Source organism: Emiliania huxleyi (assembly GCF_000372725.1).
Source record: "Emiliania huxleyi CCMP1516 chromosome Unknown EMIHUscaffold_159, whole genome shotgun sequence".
NCBI classification, from domain to species: Eukaryota; Haptophyta; order Isochrysidales; family Noelaerhabdaceae; genus Emiliania; species Emiliania huxleyi.
In genome coordinates, this window is record NW_005200993.1 from 168,748 (window position 1) to 185,559 (window position 16,812).

Genomic DNA, 16,812 nt, shown 5'->3' on the forward strand with positions numbered 1-16,812 from the left:
TTTTAAAAAAAAGGGCCCCCGTTCGGGGGTGGTCCCCCTCAAACCCCAACAGGGGACCCCCCCAGAGGGTTTAGAGAAGCACTGGAGCCCTTTTTACCCCTAAAAAAGAGAGAACCTGGGGGAGACCCCCCCCCCCTTTAGGCCCCCCCCTTGGGGGCCAGGGGGGGGGTAAGTAAAAGCCCCCCCCCCCCCCCCTCCCGACCGTCCGCCCGGCCCGCCCAGCAACAGGCGGGTTCAGCTCGATCGCGCAGATGGAGAAAGACGCTCGGCTCGTCTTCTTCGTGCGCGGCGACAAAGGCTTCCCATGGCTAGGCGGCACTCCCCCCTCGGCGCAGACCGGGAGACACGCGGACACCCCCCCGCCTTCCCCTTCCCGGCGGCGGATACAGGAGGGAATGGGAGGGAGGGGGCTTTTGGAGGGAACCAAACCTGGCACACCTGTGGGAGGCCCTCGAGGCTCAGCCACAGCTAGCGAATAGAGAGAGGCGCGCGAGAGCATTGGAGGTCTGTGAGGAGGCAGGAGTCAGAGAGCGCAACACCTCATTCCTCGACGCACCGCCGGCGCGCCGGGGCCCGCATGGACACGATGTATCGGCCCTTGCCCCCGCTCCCACAGGCACGCTCGAGCTGCGCAGCTTGCGCGTCGAGGCGAACGCGCTGGCGTGGTGGGACGTGTTTGACGGCGCCATCGACCTCGCCTTCAAGAAGGACGACCCGCCGCGCATCGCCTGGGACATCGAGGTTGCCCTCGGCCACGCGCGGCTGCCGCTCCCCGACTGCATCGAGGACACTTTCCTCGCGTGGCTCACCGGCACAGTGATGCGCTCCTTCAACCGCGCCTATCCGCTGCACATCGCCATCGACCCCGCGGGCGCATCCTCCTCCGAACGCGAGGAGCAGGACGGCGAGGCGGCCGGCGGCGAGGCTTGCTCCGCGCCCGCCCCGGCGGCGGTCGAGCTGCCGCCCATCAGCGAGGCGGAGCAGCGGGCGTACGACGGCCTCTTCAGCTCCGCCGCCAAGGGCTGCGCGACCGTGAGCCGCGCCGCGGCGGCGCCCGTCTTTGCGTCTGCGTCGGTGGGCGAGGGGGACGTGGACCACATCTGGGGGCTGTGCGTGTCGGCGCGCGGCTCCGACACGGCGGCCAGCCGGTCCGAGGACGAGCTGAGCTCAGCTGAGTTCGCGGCGGCGCTACACCTCGCCGCCGCCAAAGTGGGCGACCTCCTGCCCGGCGGGCTGCCTCTTAGCATGCCCGGCAGCCTCGCGCTGTACATCTCCGAGGCGGAGGAGGCGGCCGAGGCGGCCGAGGCGGCCGAGGCGGCCGAGGCGGCCGAGGCGCTGCGCAAAGACGCCGCTCGGCGGATGGCGCGCGCCGCGTCGTCGTCGCCGGTAGACTTGACATCGCGCTGAAGGCCGTCCGTGGACGCGGACGAGACGGGTCCTCACGGGACACGGGGTCGCGGGTCCAACCAAGGGAATTTTGAGGGAGAATTAGGGATGGGGGCAAGAGGGCGTGTAGGTAGGGATCAAAGCGTTTGTTTGCTTGTTGAGGCTTGAGAGCGTCTGTTTGTCCCTGTATCGCCGCTTTACTCGGCCGACGATGCGAATACGGAGACGTTTCCGATCAGCAAGCTGAAGCTCTGGCCGAAACGGACCCGAGTCAGCGTCTTCGCCAAAATCTTGCGCCCATCCACCTTGACGCCGTTCCGCGCGCCTGCGTCGAGCTGCACAAAGGTGATGTACTCCCATCGCGAGCTGTACGGTTGTTTTTGGTGTGTCGGATAGGAGATGTTCCTACTTGCCGCCTGCGAGTCGGCGTGTGCGGCTCTGTGCAGTACGTACGTCCCGCGCGCGAGCGAAACCCCGAGGGAACGAGATGTAACAGCGCCCTCTTTTTTCGCCTTCGCACACAAGACGCAGAGAGATCGGTCAAGGTGGCGCGCCGCCTCCGCACGCTCCAAGTCCAACGGCTCTCCAAGTCCACCAACACACCTTGCAGTACATTGTGGTTGGAATGGAATGGACGACACGAGATGTATTTTTGAGTATGCAACATGTGGGGCGCGAACACAGACACGCGTGGAGGATTAACTATTGCATGTCGCACCCCAATCGTGAAGCCCGTGAGCGGAGGGAGAGGGCGTGCGGCAGCCTGGCGACGTGAGCTCTAGCTAGGAAAGGAGGGCTCGACCTCCACAATGTCGAAGGTCACCTCGTTCCGCACTAGCCGGTGCGTGGTGCCGGTGGGGTGCATGTACGTGAGCGGCGGGTACAGGAACTCCTTCTCGTGCGGGAAGGCGGAGAAGTCCGAGATGTCGACGCCCGTATTCATGAACGTGGAGCTCTTGATGCAGAACAACAACGCGGTCTTGCCGGCGGCGGACGCGTAGCGCGCCGCAACCTCGAGCCGCGAGGTCGTCGAACAGCAGGCAAACTCGGTGCCGCCCATGGCGAGGAAGCGAGGCGAGGCGCGCATGTCTCCCATGCCCCGCCACAGGACAAGGCCCTGCTCCTGCGGCCTCGCCTGTGCACACGTAAAGATGTGAAGAGGCGCCGTTCACAAGACCGCAGGACGCACACCGTCGACCGGTTCCGCAGAGCGGGCAAACACGCGGCCGGCCGCCTGCAGCGCAATCGACCGCCACCCACCACCAGCGCCACCGCTCGGCGTCGCGGCCTCCAGGTCAGCCGACTCCTCGACAAGACGGTCCTCCCGCGCCCGCTGCAGCGTGCCGAGATCGAGGTTGCCGCTCTGAGAGCTGAGACTCTCCGCCAGCTCCTCCAGCTCCTTGCCACCGAGATCGACCATCGTCGCTGCCGCGAGGGCGCGCATCCGCTTGAGCGCCTCGTAGATGAACGCCATCGTCGCCTATTCCGCCGTCAAAGATGTGATGCGAGGACACAGCCGACTCAGAGCCAGCCACTGTTGGTCAGCGAGCGGGTCACCGGCTGCGGGTGCGGCGCCGCCAGCTGGGGAGGCTCGAGGGGGAGAGGGCGTCCGTCCTCTCCTTTGCGGTAGTTGCTCATTTTGAGCTGGCGCATCGGCCCGTTGAGCGCGCGGAAGGCGGCGGTCGAGTAGAGACGCAATGCGACCACGTGCGCCTCCTCCAGCCTCGCTCTGCGCGCCACAGGCAGCGCCACAAAGTCAGCGAGCCGCATGCCCTCGCGACCCTCGAGCGGTGAACCATTCGGGGCGCGGTCGCGTAGCCATCCGTTCTGGAAGGCGAGGTCGCTCGACCCGGCCGGCGCGTGGAGGATGTAGCGCAGGTTCTCGAGCACCGCCGGGTCCCCGAGCGCCTCGGCCTCCTGGACGATCGCGGCGGTGCCCTCTCGCATCCGATCGTGTAGGAAGTGCTCCGAATAGCCGATGATCCCGTAAAGCCCCGTAGCTGCCTCCTATTCCATCGTGTGTGCGTGTGTGATAAGATAAGAGCTCAAAACATGTAGCGAGCGGCCCGAGACGTAGCCCGCCTCGGGTTGTCCGGTAATGAGCTCCTTGGCGGAGCCGGCGAAGCGGTCGGCAATTCGCTCTGTGGCGAGCGTCAGGAGGCCGTCGACGTTGCGGTTCGCCGCGCCGCACCACCCAGACGACGCAAGGCGGCGGCCACCAGGGATGGCCTTTGGCCCCGCAGGCAAGAGGGAGAGGACAGCGACGAGCAGGCTGACGCAGCCCTGCGCAAGCAGCGTCCATGCGATGAACGGTATGTTTCGCGGCGTAAGCGTGTGGGCGAGGATGCTGCAGACTTTGCCACGGTACTCGTACAAGAAATAGCCGGTGTCGGTGGAGTCGACTGCGTCATCTGGAAAATTGCTCAGGAGCTGGCGGCATGTGCTGACAAAGACCTCATCTGGGGAACCGCTTACTGACCCTATCTTGTACAGGCTTTCGTACTCGCCATGACCAATCAGGCTCCAGCTCGCAATGAGCCATGCGCCGTAGATCAAGCCGCTCACACTCGCGACAGATAGCCAGTACCGCCGCGAGGCTCTCGAGGTGATCCAGAGCTCGCAGCTCGTCTTGTGAGCAAGCGGCAGCACGGCGGCAAGGGCAACAAAGGCAGGAAGCCAAGGGACGAGAGCGAGGGCCAGAAGCAGAAGCGTGAAAGCGAGCCATCTTGCCTGGCGAACGGCCTTGCGAACCTCCGGCTCGTCAAATCGGCTCTGCTTTTGCTCCACCTCAATCTCGCTCAAGGCGCCCTCCAACTCTAGCAGCAGCTTTGCCCGTCTAAAAGCCCTCCTCCTCGCCACGGCACCGGCGGGCAATAGCAGTGCAGGCACCCAGGCCGGCAGCAGCCAGAGAAGCATCCAGATGACGTCGAGGCTGCTCCACGGAGGCGGTGATTGCACGCTCCACTCGGGATCCAGCACTCGCAGCGCCGCGATGCTCGTGACTTCGCTAGCTACCATGAATGGAGCGATGTTGAGGTACTCCCCCGCGGCTGGTCCTTCTGGCGGGTAGCAAACGGCTCGCGCAAAATTTGCACATTCGATCTGATCCGCAGCAGTTTCGTTGAAGCACACCTTGTCAACAATGTTGCCACAGAAACGACTGAGCCAAGACTGAGAGCCTTTTGCAAGATCGACAAAGTCGAGGACCGTGACAGAATATACTGTGGTCCGTCCCGCCGCTTTACCTTCGCTGCCGACAAGACTACTGCTGCCGCTCGTTCCGACTACAACTTGAGAGGTAGCCGTAGACGTCTTTGGGAGAATTCGTAGCAAGTCGCCGGAGTTGCAAAACGTCTCGAAGCAGATTTTGTTGCTCTGATTAATCCTATCAAAGTTCGGCAAGTCGCAACCATCGGCAGGAGAGACCAACAGTTGGGGACGGACAAAGTCAAAGAAGGGGGACCAACCTGGACCAACCAAATACTGTCGGAGCGAGTCGGCATCGGGGAGGTAGCGACGAGTTGCCACAACGCACATGGACAGCACCGCCTTGACCTCTGGTGGCAGCGGCGGAGTTGGCGGAGGAGGTGGCTGAGAGGGTGCCAGCGTCAGGTTGCGTTCCGTGTAAGACAGGCCACAGAAAACCTGCCAGGTGGCCGTGCCCAGCGGCGGCGAGGAGGAGTCGTCAGAGTAAAAGCGGGCATAAGGAACATTCCAGTTCCACACGGCCCAGCCGAGATTTACAGTGCTGTATTGTACGAACGACGTGCCGCGCGAAGTGTCGCGGTACAAGAAAGAACCCAAAGCGGTGCGGCTTTCAGCAACGTACTCCAGCTTGTCGAGATCGCGTCGCGAGGGGCAGTAGCCGGTGATGACGAACCGCATTTTAAGCGGCAGCAAGGGAGGCGTTGGAGGAGGCGGCGGCAACAGCAGCGATGGCAGCTGCGGCGGCGACGGGGCTTCCGAAGCAGCAGCGGCAGCGGCAGCGGAGAGCGGCAGTAGCGCCATGGTGGAGAGAGCGGCCAGCGAGGACAGCGACGGCGAGAGTAGCGCCATTGCGGAGAGGGCGACCAGCGACGGCGACCAGCTGCGGCGAGCAAAGGCGGCGGGGGGGCGGAGAGGCAGTAAGCAATCGTTGGACGAAGGAAGAAAAACGAAACCTCTGCGCAATCGGAGGAAAAATTTGTGAAGGGACCGCACTGGCGCTCCTTCACACACACGCGCGCGCGCGCGCGCGCGCACACACACACAACACACACACACGCGCGCGCGCGCACACACACACAAGAAATCACGACTCTCACAGTGATTTGGGCTCGGCAGCTTGTCAGCCCTCAGCCGAAGCTGGGGCCGGTCCCGTAGCCGAGAGAGCCCGCGCCGATGAATGAGTTCGACGCGGTCGGGGGGGCCTGCGGAGAGGCCAGCGAGGTGGCGATCGCTGTACTTCATGGTGTCATCAAGTGACTGGCTGACTCGCCAGAGGTCGATACTCTGGACGACCCATAGGATGCCACGAATGCCTGAAGGAGAGGGAGGCGAGGCCAGAGGCAGGCTCAGCTGCTCTCGGGTGATCTCACTTTGGTGGCTGAAGGACCCGATGGTCCTGTCACATTCGCGTTCCGAGTCGTGGGGGTAGAAGAATTCGAGGTAGAATCGAGTCAGCACTTCCTTGTAGTACAGCGGACCGCCAGGCTCGCCGGCAGCATCCGCAGGGAGGCAGCATATGAGGCACCAGTCTTCTGAAGAGCTCAACAGCTGCGGCCGCGATGGTAGAGTCGGCCGCGGTTCGAGCGAGCAGCTTTTGGCTGCGGGATCGAATCGCGGAAGGCTCATGCCCTCGCGGAGCGACGCGGGTCGCGCGGCGCGCGCGTGTGCGAAATGCGACAACAGACGACAGACGACAGACGCCTGAGCGCTGTCGACTGAACGACCGTCGCCGCAAACGCCACCGCCGCCATTTTGACGAGCAGCGCGAGCGCGCTCGTCGGCGGCCAGCCGTCGCGGGCCGGGCCGAGCCCGGCCTCGACCGGCCGCGCCGCCGCAGCAGGCCGGGAGGCCCGAATGGCGGCCGACCAGCTGATATGGACTCTAAAATCTCTCTCTCTCTCTCTCTCTCTCTCACACACACACACCTTACCCTGCCTCAACTACTCGAAGTACGTCGGTACAACAGGCAACGCTGTATGTGGACTGCTGAAAATGTCAGCGTCGGCCACCGTCACGGACGAATGCTGGGGCCACTGCCGTGGTGGCGGCCACCCGCACCGCTCCCGCTGCCGACGTGGTCGCCCCCGCCCCTGTGTCGCGAGGGACTGGCAGAGGCTTTGGAGAGCGCCGTGGAGGCAGCGGCGGGCTTTCCTTTGAGGCCTCGGTTGCCCTCACTTGGGACTTTAAGCGTCGGGTCCAGCTCGTCCGCTCGCCCACCATCCTGGTAGTGCTTCCACACTGCGTCGCACGCCGGGTCGCCGTAGTCGCCGTGCGACGGGCTGGCCTCGAGCTGCGAGGGAGGGCAGAGCAGGTGGAGCGGAAGGCGCACGCGCAGGCGAGGCGGAGCGCCGCGTCGGACGCGCTGCTCTCCAGCGTGCGCGGCGACCTCGCCTTCAACAAGCAGCTCAACGAGCAGCTCGTCGCCAACCAGGCCGCGCTCGGTGGCACCACGCCCGCCACAAAGAGGCCGCACGAGTCGGTGACGGAGTCGGAACGGCGGCCCAAAATGGCACGCACGGGACTTGGCGGCGGCGGCAGCAGCTCTGGCGTGTCTGACGCAACTTGCCAGGATCGAGTCTGCCGCTGACACCCTCAAACCCTCGGCCCAGCTGCCTCGGCCCGGACGCTCTCAACTCTATTACAGCCGAGCGGCTGCGGAAAGCCGACACGCTTCTTTGGACGCTGCGGCAATCCTTCATGCAGCAGGAGGCGGCGAGGAAGGAGGCTGCGGCTGCGCGTCACACCGACGACACCTTTCTCGGCAAAGACGGTCGTCCCCGCGTCCGGCTCGAGCTCGACATCGTGGAGGAGATCATGCTTCAGCTCTCTCCCAAGGTCATGGCCGTCGCCGCACGCGTCAACCGGCACTTTCTGCAGGCCGTCGAGCGCGCGATTCCTGCGCGGCTGCGGCCCCCGCCGCCCCCGCCGAAGCCCGGCGAGCCGCAGCTGCCCAACGACCCGCGGCGGCGCAACCTCGGCCTCGCGGTCGATGCCGACAAGAAGGTGACGACGGAGCTGCTCTCGCAGCTGGAGAAGCAAGTGAAGCAGGTGCCAGCCCTACTCGAGCGGTCCGAGGTCGACGACCTCCGCAAGCTGGCGTCGTTTCACCACTCGACGACGAGAGGCTGCTGAAGACGCTCGTCAAGGTGGACTTGTCAGGACAGATGGCCTGGCGCATCGCGGTCAACGGGAAGCCAACACCTGCGTGGGCCCAGCGGAACAAGTCGGCAGTGGAGGCAGCATTGCGTGCAAGCGGCCCCTATTCGGATCCCATCCAAACTGACCTGTGCGTGTTGTTCCGCTTGATGCCCGCCTCTGTGGCCGAGGAGCACGTCGAGGGCATCGGCGCGGTTCTTGCGCGGATCGCGGAGAGGGGCTCCGGTTCGCATTTCCAGATCGGCATCCTGCTGGATCTCCTCGCAAAGCTGTCTTTACCAGCCCTCGTGGGCATCCGCGCCAAGATCGACGAGTGCCGGAGCGCATGTCTGGCAAACCACGCGCTCAACCACCTCGCGCCCAAGGTGCGAGCGCTCCTCGCCCAGGCCGACGGCGCGTCCATCTGAGCTACTTTATCCTTCGGGCACTTTCTTTGTTACTCTCTCCGAATCCTGTGTTTTTTTGTCATCGAGGATCGGCATCGGAGTTTGTTTTTTTTTGCGTGTGGTTGTGGTTGTGCATCTAGAGAGCCGTATTTTGTGGTGCGCGTTGCTTCTCAATTTCATGTCACGCGAACCTTGTGAATTCGAGTCCCTACCCCGGCTCGAACTCAAAAAGCGCGCGCAGTCCACGCCCTCTCCCGCCCGACCGCGGGCGGCGACAGGCGCGCACGGACACGGCCCCCCTGCGGCTGTGATCGCTAGCGAGGGGCAACGACGGATCGAAGCGCGCGCAAGCCGCAACAAATGCCGAGGCGCGTTGGGGTGCGATGCAACAAAAGCCCCGGCGCGTCCGCGGCGCCGCCGGCCCAGCTCAGTGCGGCGAGAGCTCATCCGTGGTGCGGCGGCGAGCTAGGCAGCAGCGCGGCGAGGACTGCCGACGCGGTGACCACTGCGCAGACGGCGCCCGCGTCGTTGAGGCAGACGAGCTGCGCCGCCTGAAAGGGAGGGGGGGGGGGGGGGGGCTTAATTGGCCGGGGGGGGGGGGGAAGTGCGTGTGCTCGTGTCTCGGGTAGGGGTGCTCGTGTCTCGGTTGATCTCGGGTGGGGTCGCTGCCTCGGGGTCGGCGAGGCGCGTGATCGCGGTGGCGACGGTGTCGCTGACGGCGCACGTCTGTACCCGGCTGTCCTTGGGCGGCAGCGAGCGGATGTGTCTAGGAAGTGTCTAGGAAGTGTCTAGGAAGAGTCTAGGCAAGTGTCTCGGCGCCTCCTCGAGAGGGATGGCGAGGTCGGTCGCCGGGTTGGACGCGAGCTGCCTGAGAGAAAGGAGGAGGCGGCGCCCTCACCGGGAGGGGGCGGCGAGCGCCGGTCGCCTCGGCTGCGAGGCCGCCTGATGTCGCGGCTCGAGAGGACGTCGAAGAGGGCTCCGCTTGCGTCGAGCACCGGCAGCGCGTGCAGCCGCTCGGCCGAGAGTAGGCCGAGCGCCTAGAGGCCGCGAGAGCTCGAGGACTGACCACAGCCGAGGCGTCGCCACCAGAGCGCCTCGAGGAGCGAAGCTAGCCCGGAGGTGTCTAGGAGGTGTCTAGGAGGTGTCTAGGGAGGTGTCCAGGAGCTGTCTGGGAGATGTCCGGGAGGAGTCTAGGGTGTCCAAGGAGGTGTCTAGGGAAGTCTAGGGAGCGTGTCTGCTGTCTGGCATCACGAGTCCGGTCGCCTCGAGGAGCGACGCATCGCGGCGGACAGTCTGCGGCTGGCGGCAGAGCGGCAGCATACTGATGGGGCACATCGACGCGCCGCTCTCGCAGGTGCAGAGCCCGCCCCGGCTCTCGCAGGTGCAGAGCCCGCCCCGCCGTGCCCGGCCTGGTGCCCCACGCCTCTGGCGCCCGAACCTCCAGCTCCTCCGGCGTGGTCGGCAGCCTGCACACCGCGAAGCAGTCCGCGAGCCGCTCCGTCATGTCAATGCGTCGGCAAAGGCGCCCCCCGCACCGCGGTGGAGGCGGGACGTGGGTAGAGCCGAATATAGGTAAGGGTGAAATAAATAACTAAATAAAACGGACACCTCTCTACTGTGAGGTGGGTAAAAAAAGGAAGGTAAAAGGGCATGTGGGCTGCGCGAAAGCACACCCACACGTGCGCGTGCCGTGTGTCGGCGAGTGGCACGCAGCCTGTCGTCTCGTGTGGCGTGCGCGGGTGCGGCGCCGCGCGCGGCGGAGCATCGACACGCGCGCGAGCAAGCGGCGCCTCCGCCTGATCGGTCTCGCGCCGAGGGGTGCGACAGGGCTAGAGGCTCTGTGACCCGGGGCGTGCCGTGGGGCGCTCGCGCGTGCACGCACGCCAGGCATGGTGGTGGAGTCGCCCACGCTGTCGAGGACAAAGGGTGCCCTAGCGACGTCTTGAAGCACGAGCACAAAGCATAATGCGAGGCGCAGCGACATTTCTGTTGCGCAACGACTCTGATGACCGGATGAGACTATGAGGCCAAACTATGAAAATAGCCGGGTTGCGTGCGCTAGTGGTGGCCTATCCCGTCCTGGCGGCGCGGTAAGAGCTGACCTGGATCCTGGTGCCGTCCGCGCCTGGCCCTCACTCCCCGTGGCAGAAGCCGCGCTGCCCCTCGGGCTCGCCCTCGAGCACCGGGTAGGGCCACGCGAGCGTCAGCTTGCGCACCCACAGCGGCGGCGGGCCGAGGAGCGCCAGCTCGCCCGGCTCGCACTCCGCCGCCGTCTCGCCCACCGGCAGCCAGCTGATGCGGCGAAGCACGGTGCACGTCCACTTGCCGCGCCCATCGAGCGCGACGCGCACGCGGCTCGGCACGGCCGCGTGGCCGCTGCCCACGCCGCTTCCGTCGCCCGTGTAGTCGGGCAGGTGGCTGTACTCGAGGTAGAACGGATCGTTCGCCGCGCGCGCATTGTGCAGCAGGCGGCGCAGCTCGCGCGCGGGCAGCGTGTACTTGACGAAGCTTGGCCCCGGCGCGTTCGGCGTCGCGAGGAAGGGCGCGATGATCACCGCGAACGCGGGCGAGAAGAGGCGCGCCGTGTGCCCCGCGGCGCGCATCACGCGCACGTCTGCCTCGGAGTGCAGCTGAAGCTCGCCCGGGAAGACTTCGTTCACGACCGTCGCGTTGCAGTCGTCGACGCGGTAAACGCCGCCGCCAAGGCCGAGCGAGGGCGGGTGGCCCTTCAGACGGCGCGGCAGCACGCCGAGCGGCAGAAAGTAGTGGTTGTTGGCGCCGTGCGACGAGCGGATGTTGGCAAACGGCTTGCTGGGGCCCTGGTCGGCGAGGCCGAGCGCGAGGAGCCCATAGCAGAAGACGATGCTCTCGGCCACGTGCCACTTCTTGTAGGTGGTACCGGCGGGAAGCGGTGCCGCCGAGCGGCTGCTCGCCGGCACGGTGCTCGCGTCGAGGTACAGCGCGCGCGCGAAGAGCATGAAGAGCGCGACGTAGATGGGCGTGCCGACGACACCGAGAGGATTGAGGTTGAGCGCGCCGGAGGCGGCCGCGACGGCCGCGCACGCGAGCTTGGCGGAGGCGCGCATCTCGTACGCGTCTTGCAGCGCGGCGGCCGTCGCGTGCGGGACGAGGAAGAAGAGGCGAACGAGGCACACGATCGAGTACTCGGTCACGTTGAGCGGCGCCGGCGTGAGTGAGATCATCAGATGCAGGAGCATCGCGAGGAAGACGCCGCAGCGCCGCAGCGTGGTCTGGGGCGGAGCGAGGAGACAAGCCGCGATAGAGAGCTCCACCACCAGCGTGAGCGCCGGCGCGGAAGCGGCAACGAAGGCGAGCAGCGCTTGCCCAGCGCGCGTGCCGAGCAGCACCGACTCGCCGACGAGGAGCCGGAGGTCCGTGGTGAGGTACATGGTGCCACACGAGCCGCGTGGGTCGAAGAAGTGCTCATTGGCCTTCCACATGGCCGAGCCGCTGTAGAAGAGCGACATGATGAGCGGCACGATCGCACACGCCTCCGCTAAAACTGCCGCACGCAGCTCCGCTCCCGCCTTTGCTGTCCGCGAGACGGCCAAAGCAGCAACTAGCACGACGAGGTCAGTGCGCACCGCCCAGTGATCCTCGTCCCACATGTACGGCAGCCGCCAAAGGTAGAGCACGACGACCATCGCGTGAGCCACGAGGATACGGTGCAACGATCCCGTCCTTGCCGCCCGAATCGCCAGGATGAGATTGATGAGGTACGCGATTGCGAGCAGCGGCTGGCCCTTGAGAGCATATCCTGGGCCATTGAGGATCGCCTGCTCGAGCTGCTGTAATAGCCAGATGCGTGCGTATGCGGTGAGTGGGTCCATTGCGACCGCCACCCTCAGCACGGCCGACGAGTGGCATGACAAAAGTGAGGGTACCCGGAATTGACCCTATTCTGACATAAACATTTTAAGGAGGGCCAGGCACACCCACAGTGGTCAACACGAGAACGCCGAAATCTGCTACCCTCCCGACCTCAGGTGAGCAGACCCGGATCGCAACTGCCGTGGGCTCCCGAGGACGTCTGGCGCCGAGTGCGTCTGGCACCGGGGACGGAAGCTCGCACTCGGCCGCACGCGATAGTGCTGCCGCGAGAGCGCCTGCCAGGTACGACATGTCTCGTGTAGACTCCTCCTGGGTCATGGTCGGTCATATCATGGTCGGTCATATGCAGGACGGCCAGAGTCGCCCACATCGCCTACGCGGTCCCGAGTGTGGTCAGGCTGATACACCGCGACTCAACGGTTGAGTGCGGCCAGCGCACACAAAAGTCGTCGACTGCGGCCTGGCGCGGTGATCATAGGTGCTGGAGACCAGGCAGTGTGAGCCTGTAACTGTGAACTCGGTACCTACATTCGCAGAGGCCCGGCAAGGATGGGATCTAGTAGAGTGCACTGAGACCGTGCTCCTCTATGAGAATTTTCGGCGCCGCCAGCTACTCGAGTACCCCATGTATCGTAGTCTTTGTTAGTATCGAGGTCTCCTGAGTTTTGGCACTGACCCGTCCACCATTGATGCCGTCCAACACCAAAGTCGTTCCCCCTCGAACACCAAAGTCGTTCCCCCCTCCCCCGTCCCCCTCGGACACGTCCCTCCCTGTCCTCTCGACTGCTTCCCTCTTTTACATACATAAATTCGCCCGACTCGCGGCGCGCCGAGCCAGGCCACGGCGCTCGGCCTGCTGAGAGAAGACCTTCCCCGACGGCAGTGACAATTTACCCGACATCAATCGTCGACGGCAAGCTCGAGAACTGCGCCTCCAAAGTCGCCCAGATTCGCCTCTCGCGGCGCGCTGAGTGAGTTAGTATCGCCGGTGCGCCAGCCGGCTCTGCTCCACAGCAGGGCATGCCTGACTGGCTCCTGCTAGCCGTGCGTCCTGGTGGCATCCATTGCCAGCTCAGGTAGCCTCAGGAGGTCGCCTCGCGCACAACTCGGCGCCGCACAGCACCGCTCCGCGTTACTACCGAGTTAGTATCGTCGACCCACAGAGACTGCTCTTCTGTAGGTGGAGCCGACAAACGCCGGCCGGGTCGGCCCCGCCGCCCCCATCGCCGCCGCCGGGGCGGCGGCGGCCTCGGCGGACCATCCGGCGCGCCGCGCGCCCGACGGGGAGGTGTTCACCACTCCTGGCTCCTCACCCCGCCACGCCTTCGTGCAGACGCCGTGGCACCCGCCTCAGGCGCCGCTCGGACTCGGTTGACGGCCGCCCAAGTGCTTGGCTCGTGCCCAGCCGACCGGCAGGCGATGCCCACTCGCTGCTAGGCTAATCCCGGGCTGTCAAGCGGCGGTGTGGTGCCGTGAAGGGCAGCGGTGCCAAAACTACGACTATTAGTACCGTGCGGAGGCAGTGCATTTAATTCTGTCAAAAATCGAAATGTGCTCCGTGGGACGTATTGGGCTAGGATCATACGTCCGGGAGGCCCCCCATGCGTGCCGCAACGACCCACAGTTCTGGTACCACTCTCTTCACGTTCACAGCTCTTAAGTGTGCCATAACTCCGATACATGGGGTATGAGAATGCGAGGAGAGTTGACGGAAATCGGAGGACGCGACCCACCTCGCCACAGACGGTCCCGTGCCTCGCCGCTATGACGGGGACACACCCCGCACCGTCCGCTGTGTCCCCGTCTTTGTCCGGAGTGAAAAGTCCAACGCGCTCGTCGGTGACGGCGTCCCCGGATTTCGCCGCGCTCGGCGAACCTCGACAGCGCTTTCGGTGGCATGCAGCTCTTTGCGCCTGAAGCCTGGAGAGCAGCTCCTCTGCTGCTCACACGCTCTGCACAGATGGCACAGCCTACTGTGCGGCTGCCACAGCTGTGACAGCGATGGGCTCGCCCTCACTGGCCCTCAGTCACTTGTGCTGTGGCTTGTGTGAGCGACACTGCTCGGCGACTGCCGGCACACTGTGAGACCGTGGGTGTGAGGTAAAACCACGCTACCAGCGCTTGGTCACATCGGCCCCGAGGTCAGATCCATCTACTCTGTTGATGACAAGACTTGTGTAATGGCTGGAGCCGAGCAGGAGGGCCCAGCGCACAACCCCTGGTCAACTCAGGGTCCACACCCCGTACGAACCTCGAGCGATCGTCTGGTCTCGTCCTCATTCTTGGGGCTGTGCCTTTTGTGGTGCTAGTTCGTGCCAGTCTGCTGTGAGAGGGGCTTGTATTCGTAGAATTCTTGGGGCTAGGATGGCATCACTTGTGACTTGAGGCAAACCCCGCTTTGCGACCTATTTGAGGCGGTGTAGGGCTGTAGCGGAACTTACAGGGCACGTGAACCTCTCCCGCCCGCCGCGTCTGCGTGGCCCGCCCGAGCCGCGGGGGTGGGCGCGCGCCCCTCCCGGCGGAGCTGGGTGGGTGCGGCAGACAGACAGACGGGCCCACGCGCCACGGGTCGGTTCCGGCCGATTCGGTTCGGGCCGTCCTGTCTAGTTCTTTTTTATGTTTAGTGCACCGGATGATTTTTTTCAGCCGTCTAATACAGATTGTAACGTGGCACAGGTGAAGGAGGCCGGGGACAACTTTCCCAACTACAATAATTAATTATCCAAATCATCACCAGACCTCCAGAGGACGGGCCGGGCGGCTGGGGCGGCTGGAGAACATGCTCGCTCGCGGCTGTCGCAGAGCGCTGTCGTCCAAATCGCTGACGCCAAAGGCCACCGTCGATATCCAGTTCTTCAGCATGGCAGGCAATGCCGGCAGCTGATCCTCGCCCAGCGACAAGAAAGTCGCAGAGCGTTTGGCGTCCACCCTGCGGTCAGAGTTTGAAGACTCACAACTCGAGGTGAGGCTGTCGAAACATGACACCTTCGGGCAATTCAAAGTGGTGCTAGAGAATACAGGTGAGGTGATTCACGAAAAGAGCGGGAAGATCGACTTCACCGAGACGCAGGGCTTGATGATGGTGTCCAAGATAGGAACGTGGTTGTATGAGCAGCGCAAGTAGGCCAGTCATTGGAATGCTTTCCACCGACATGACTCCGGGCGGGCAAAGCAGGCCCCACACCTACTCGGATGACGCGAGGAGAAAGGGCGACCAACTCACGAGCCGCATGCCTGAGATATCATCACATTGTGTCAGCAGTCATTTGTGTCGCTCACGTGCGTGTATGTTTGAGCTGCCTTTGCCTGTGTCCGTGGTGCTGCTGTTCGGACGTCAAACGATCAACCAGAAAGACCGCTTGTCTCGGCAGGACCCTTGTCTCGAGGACGGAGTTTAGGCTTGAGCAAAGCTCTCTCCCACAGTCTCGGTCCCCTCTCCACGCGCTGCGCGCGCTCTGGCCTCTACGAGGGGGTCGTGGCTCGTGCGCCTCCGCAGCCCGCGCTGCTTGCGCGATGCGGCTACGGTACAGCTCTACGTTAGCCAAGCGGGCCCCGCGGCTGCCCCGTGGACGTGGCGCGTCAGTGCTCCTCGACCTCGACGTGCGTAGTCTAGTGTGCGTTCGCCGTTCTCCCACACCTCCCCCCCCACACATTCGAACAAAGAAGAGGCGACGGGAGGAACCGGCAGAGGATGCAGTGACGTGAGACACACTCACTCACACACACACACACACACACACACACACACACACACACACACACACACACACACACACACACACACACACACACACACACACACACACACACACACACACACACACACACACACACACACACACACACACACACACACACACCCCACACACACACACACACACACACACACACACACACACACACAAGCTCACCCCCACGCGCACTGGGCCTTGCACTTTGAATGCCGTGGGGCTCCTGTCGTCAGACGTGGAGACGCGAGGGTTGCCCCCCCTTGCCCCACCACCTCGTGTGTGTGGAGAAGTTTACCTTACCTTACCTTAGTTACCTCCCCCCGGTCCCGCGCCGGGCGCCGCGGGAGACCGCGCGCGCGTCGCGACACGCGCGAGGTCTCGACCGTCGAGCGTGCGCGTCGTGCGCTCTACAGCTCTTTTGTAATTTTTAGAGCCGTAGGATTTAAAACTTTTAAAAAGAGATATTCACGTACTACTGACGTACTATATGACTAAAGCATTCGCTGTTGCGCGACTTGCGTGTTCGCGCGGACCGCGGACTATGGACTTATCTCTCACATCTCGACGCGCATCAACCTCTCTCTCGAGACTTTACTAGGGGGGCGCGGTGCTTCTCCAGCGCTACATAAATTAGACGGCGCGCGAGGGCAATGTCCTGCCCACGCGGTTCCTCGGCGCCCAGTTTGGCCCACTGCGCACGCCCCGCGTCCCGCGCAGAGGCGCGAGCAGCCTGCTGTCGCCGCCGCCGCCGCCGCCGCCGCTGCTCGAGCAGCGGGCCGTGCGCCGCGCGCGCCGTCATACTACCGAGAGCGGGTTGCAGTCTGTGGAGCACCTGGTAAGGGGCGCACGCGGGAGAGAGGGTGAGACGGGGCGCACGGGGTTGGCAAGCCTCCCTCGCTCACTTGAAGAGGACGTTCCAGTCCGAGTCTGCGAACTCGCTCTCGAGCTCCTGGGGAGGGGGGGGGGGTGGTCAACCCCCACCAGTAAATACTCCGCCCCACCTCGTGGTCGGCGGCGCCCTCACCCCTTGTAAGAACCGCGAGTGGGAAGGCGAGATGATCACGAGGATTTCCTGCTGCTGATCAATGCTGCCG

The 16,812-nt window shown here is 64.4% G+C and overlaps 8 protein-coding genes across 8 annotated transcripts in view; 3 read left to right on the forward strand and 5 right to left on the reverse strand.

Moving 5' to 3' along the window:
• The window catches only part of EMIHUDRAFT_467834 (hypothetical protein), a 2,896-nt gene extending 1,331 nt beyond the window's left edge, over window positions 1-1,565 (forward strand). The window contains exon 2 of the mRNA XM_005785712.1: window positions 617-1,565. Within this exon, the coding sequence (XP_005785769.1) occupies window positions 617-1,407 (791 nt within the window). The 3' untranslated portion in view covers window positions 1,408-1,565. The remainder of the gene's footprint in view (window positions 1-616) is intronic.
• Window positions 1,566-2,164: 599 nt separating this feature from the next.
• On the reverse strand, window positions 2,165-4,302 carry EMIHUDRAFT_111908 (hypothetical protein; the record flags this gene model as incomplete). The annotated part of the gene is made up of 4 exons (XM_005785713.1): window positions 2,165-2,521; window positions 2,576-2,866; window positions 2,944-3,393; window positions 3,439-4,302. 4 exons carry the CDS (start codon window positions 4,300-4,302, stop codon window positions 2,165-2,167), a joined length of 1,962 nt encoding a protein of 653 aa, XP_005785770.1.
• A 1,367-nt stretch (window positions 4,303-5,669) lies between these two features.
• EMIHUDRAFT_364065 (hypothetical protein) lies at window positions 5,670-6,462 on the reverse strand (the record flags this gene model as incomplete). The annotated part of the gene is given in 3 exon segments (XM_005785714.1): window positions 5,670-5,837; window positions 5,851-6,305; window positions 6,319-6,462. Coding segments are annotated over 2 exon segments (444 nt in total), but the record flags the coding sequence as incomplete, so codon positions are not given.
• Window positions 6,448-8,156, forward strand: EMIHUDRAFT_111909 (hypothetical protein; the record flags this gene model as incomplete). Its single annotated transcript, XM_005785715.1, has 4 exons — window positions 6,448-6,634; window positions 6,696-7,072; window positions 7,300-7,641; window positions 7,740-8,156. 4 exons carry the CDS (start codon window positions 6,448-6,450, stop codon window positions 8,154-8,156), a joined length of 1,323 nt encoding a protein of 440 aa, XP_005785772.1.
• A 159-nt stretch (window positions 8,157-8,315) lies between these two features.
• EMIHUDRAFT_455860 (hypothetical protein) lies at window positions 8,316-10,119 on the reverse strand (the record flags this gene model as incomplete). Its single annotated transcript, XM_005785716.1, has 7 exons — window positions 8,316-8,686; window positions 8,805-8,896; window positions 8,951-9,003; window positions 9,078-9,172; window positions 9,469-9,630; window positions 9,809-9,931; window positions 10,018-10,119. The coding sequence occupies 7 exons, from the start codon at window positions 10,117-10,119 to the stop codon at window positions 8,579-8,581; spliced, it is 735 nt and encodes a 244-aa protein (XP_005785773.1). The 3' UTR covers window positions 8,316-8,578.
• Window positions 10,120-10,267: 148 nt separating this feature from the next.
• Window positions 10,268-11,986, reverse strand: EMIHUDRAFT_111910 (hypothetical protein; the record flags this gene model as incomplete). Its single annotated transcript, XM_005785717.1, has 1 exon — window positions 10,268-11,986. One exon carries the CDS (start codon window positions 11,984-11,986, stop codon window positions 10,268-10,270), a length of 1,719 nt encoding a protein of 572 aa, XP_005785774.1.
• Window positions 11,987-12,612: 626 nt separating this feature from the next.
• On the forward strand, window positions 12,613-13,429 carry EMIHUDRAFT_229908 (Hypothetical protein; the record flags this gene model as incomplete). The annotated part of the gene is made up of 4 exons (XM_005785718.1): window positions 12,613-12,619; window positions 12,826-12,926; window positions 13,005-13,063; window positions 13,342-13,429. 4 exons carry the CDS (start codon window positions 12,613-12,615, stop codon window positions 13,427-13,429), a joined length of 255 nt encoding a protein of 84 aa, XP_005785775.1.
• A 3,187-nt stretch (window positions 13,430-16,616) lies between these two features.
• Window positions 16,617-16,812, reverse strand: part of EMIHUDRAFT_229910 (NIF3-like protein) — a gene marked incomplete at both ends in the record, with an annotated part of 1,368 nt that continues 1,172 nt past the window's right edge. The window contains one exon of the mRNA XM_005785719.1: window positions 16,617-16,667. Coding sequence (XP_005785776.1) covers window positions 16,617-16,667 — 51 coding nt within the window. The remainder of the gene's footprint in view (window positions 16,668-16,812) is intronic.